This window comes from Microtus ochrogaster, chromosome 15, assembly GCF_000317375.1.
Source record: "Microtus ochrogaster isolate Prairie Vole_2 chromosome 15, MicOch1.0, whole genome shotgun sequence".
Taxonomy (NCBI): Eukaryota; Metazoa; Chordata; class Mammalia; order Rodentia; family Cricetidae; genus Microtus; species Microtus ochrogaster.
Genome location: NC_022017.1, coordinates 27,778,527 through 27,780,429, shown reverse-complemented (window position 1 = coordinate 27,780,429; position 1,903 = coordinate 27,778,527). Strand labels below are relative to the sequence as shown.

The window sequence follows — 1,903 nt, the reverse complement described above, 5'->3', positions numbered from 1 at the left end:
CTCGAACCCCCAGAGATCCGCCTGCCTCTGCCTCCCGAGTACTGGGATTAAAGGCGTGAGCCACCACCGCCCGGCAAGACGCTGTACTTCTTAATTAACTCATTTGCACATACCACCAACTTGGACAAGACCTCCGAGTCCAGCTTTCCTACTTCATTTATCCTCGCATCTCCTGGCCCTCCCCTTTGGGCCCTGTCACTGAAGAATGATCTGCTGGTACAGGTCACACGTGAATTGACTGAGCAGAGTCCTTCTAATAATGAGGGTCTTCCATGTGCTCCTCACAGGAGACTTCAGAGAGTTTTACTGCTTGGGATTAAACGAACGCTTTTTACTGAATGAACTTTATTTACAGGGACTCACGTCAGTGCCGTGCTTCCGGGTGGCCTGGGTGGCCAGAGACTTGACTTTCTCCCGGTAGAGCTGAGCCGCACGGCTGTTGTACTTGGCATTGGTGTCACTGGTGGTACACCCGTGCTGGTGGAAGAAGGAAGACTACAGAGAAAAGCAGGCAAATTAACAGAAATATACAAGACTTCTGACCTCAGGCTCAAAATGCTACTGAATGAGGGACTTAAAAAGTTCAAGGGAAAATGAAAACAATTGGACACCATGAAAGCTCTAAAGTAAATTTCCCTTACTTTACAGAAGGGAATCCTTGGGGTCAACCAGACGGCTCAGCAGGGAAAGGCTTAGGCTGCAAAGGTGACAAACTGAGTTCAATCCCCAAAACCTATGTGGTGGGAAAAGAGGCTCACCGCTTACAAGCTGTCCTTTGACCTCTACACGGGCACCATGGCATGTGCACAAGCATGTGCATACACATACAAAGACATAAATGGGATAAAAAATTTAAAAAGAAAATCCCTTCAAATATAGTGACAATATTTTTATTTAACACTTATTGATTGATGGATGGATTGTTGGGGGTGCATGTGTGCACATATGACATCTTGGGGGACTCTGTTATCCTTTTCCAGAAAATGAGTTCCAGGTATAGAAGTCATGTCACCTGGCCTGACAGCAGGCTGAACCATCTTGGGTCCTAAGGTTAATATTTGATAAAACTAGACCCAAGACTAGATAGAGAATGGGTTAACTGACTTCAGATCTGCACTAACCACCTGTGCTGACTTGAAGGCTACTCTGAGGAGGGTTTCCTTGTGAGAGGCAGGGGCTCGCTGTGTATCTCTGCGAGTTCAGGCCAGCCTGATCTACACAGCAAATTCCAGGACAGCCAGGGCTGCATAACCTCAAAAGAGAAACCACGCGTCTTAGAGAATAAACGACAACTCTTCATTACAGGGTCTTACTATATAGTCTTGGCTGGCCTTGAACTCACGGAGCTCCTTCTGCCTCTATCTGCTGGGTGCCAGGTTTACAGACATGGCCACCACATGTGACAACATATGACTTCTTACACCTGGCTGAACAGCACCTCTGAAGGTGTTTCAGTCACCAGTCAGTACCGTCTGGAAAAGGGAGTGTCAGTGTCTCAAAAGACCTTTTGGGCTAGCATCTTTTCTCCTCCTTTGACAACTTCATGTATGCATATAATGTGTTTTGGTCATTTTTGCCCTCTATTAGGCTCTCTCATCACTGCTTATTCCCAACAAGGCCCCTTCTTCTTTCATGCCTACTGGAGGGCTTGCTTTTTTGTGTGACCCACTGAGTTCAGTCAAGTATAGTTATTTATTGGAGCCTGTACAACTACCCCATGGCTACACCACTGAAGAAAATGACCCCCTCCCCCGCTACACACACTAGCTTCTTTGAACCGGTTTCTGGTCTACCACTGGATAGACCTGATTCTCTCTAGTTAATGTAAATACACACATTCCAGTGTAAGCACAGAGGTTCTCCTTCAAGGGTTAAAACCTTTTTATTTTAAAGATTTATTTAT

At 46.0% G+C, this 1,903-nt stretch overlaps 1 protein-coding gene across 2 annotated transcripts in view; it reads right to left on the bottom strand.

Annotated features, from left to right (window-relative positions):
• Arfgap3 (ADP ribosylation factor GTPase activating protein 3) overlaps positions 1 to 1,903 on the bottom strand; it is a 51,860-nt gene that overhangs the window by 36,580 nt on the left and 13,377 nt on the right. For both annotated transcript variants that reach the window (XM_013348896.2, XM_005354444.2), the window contains exon 4: positions 364 to 495. In XM_013348896.2, coding sequence (XP_013204350.1) covers positions 364 to 495 — 132 coding nt within the window. The remainder of the gene's footprint in view (positions 1 to 363; positions 496 to 1,903) is intronic.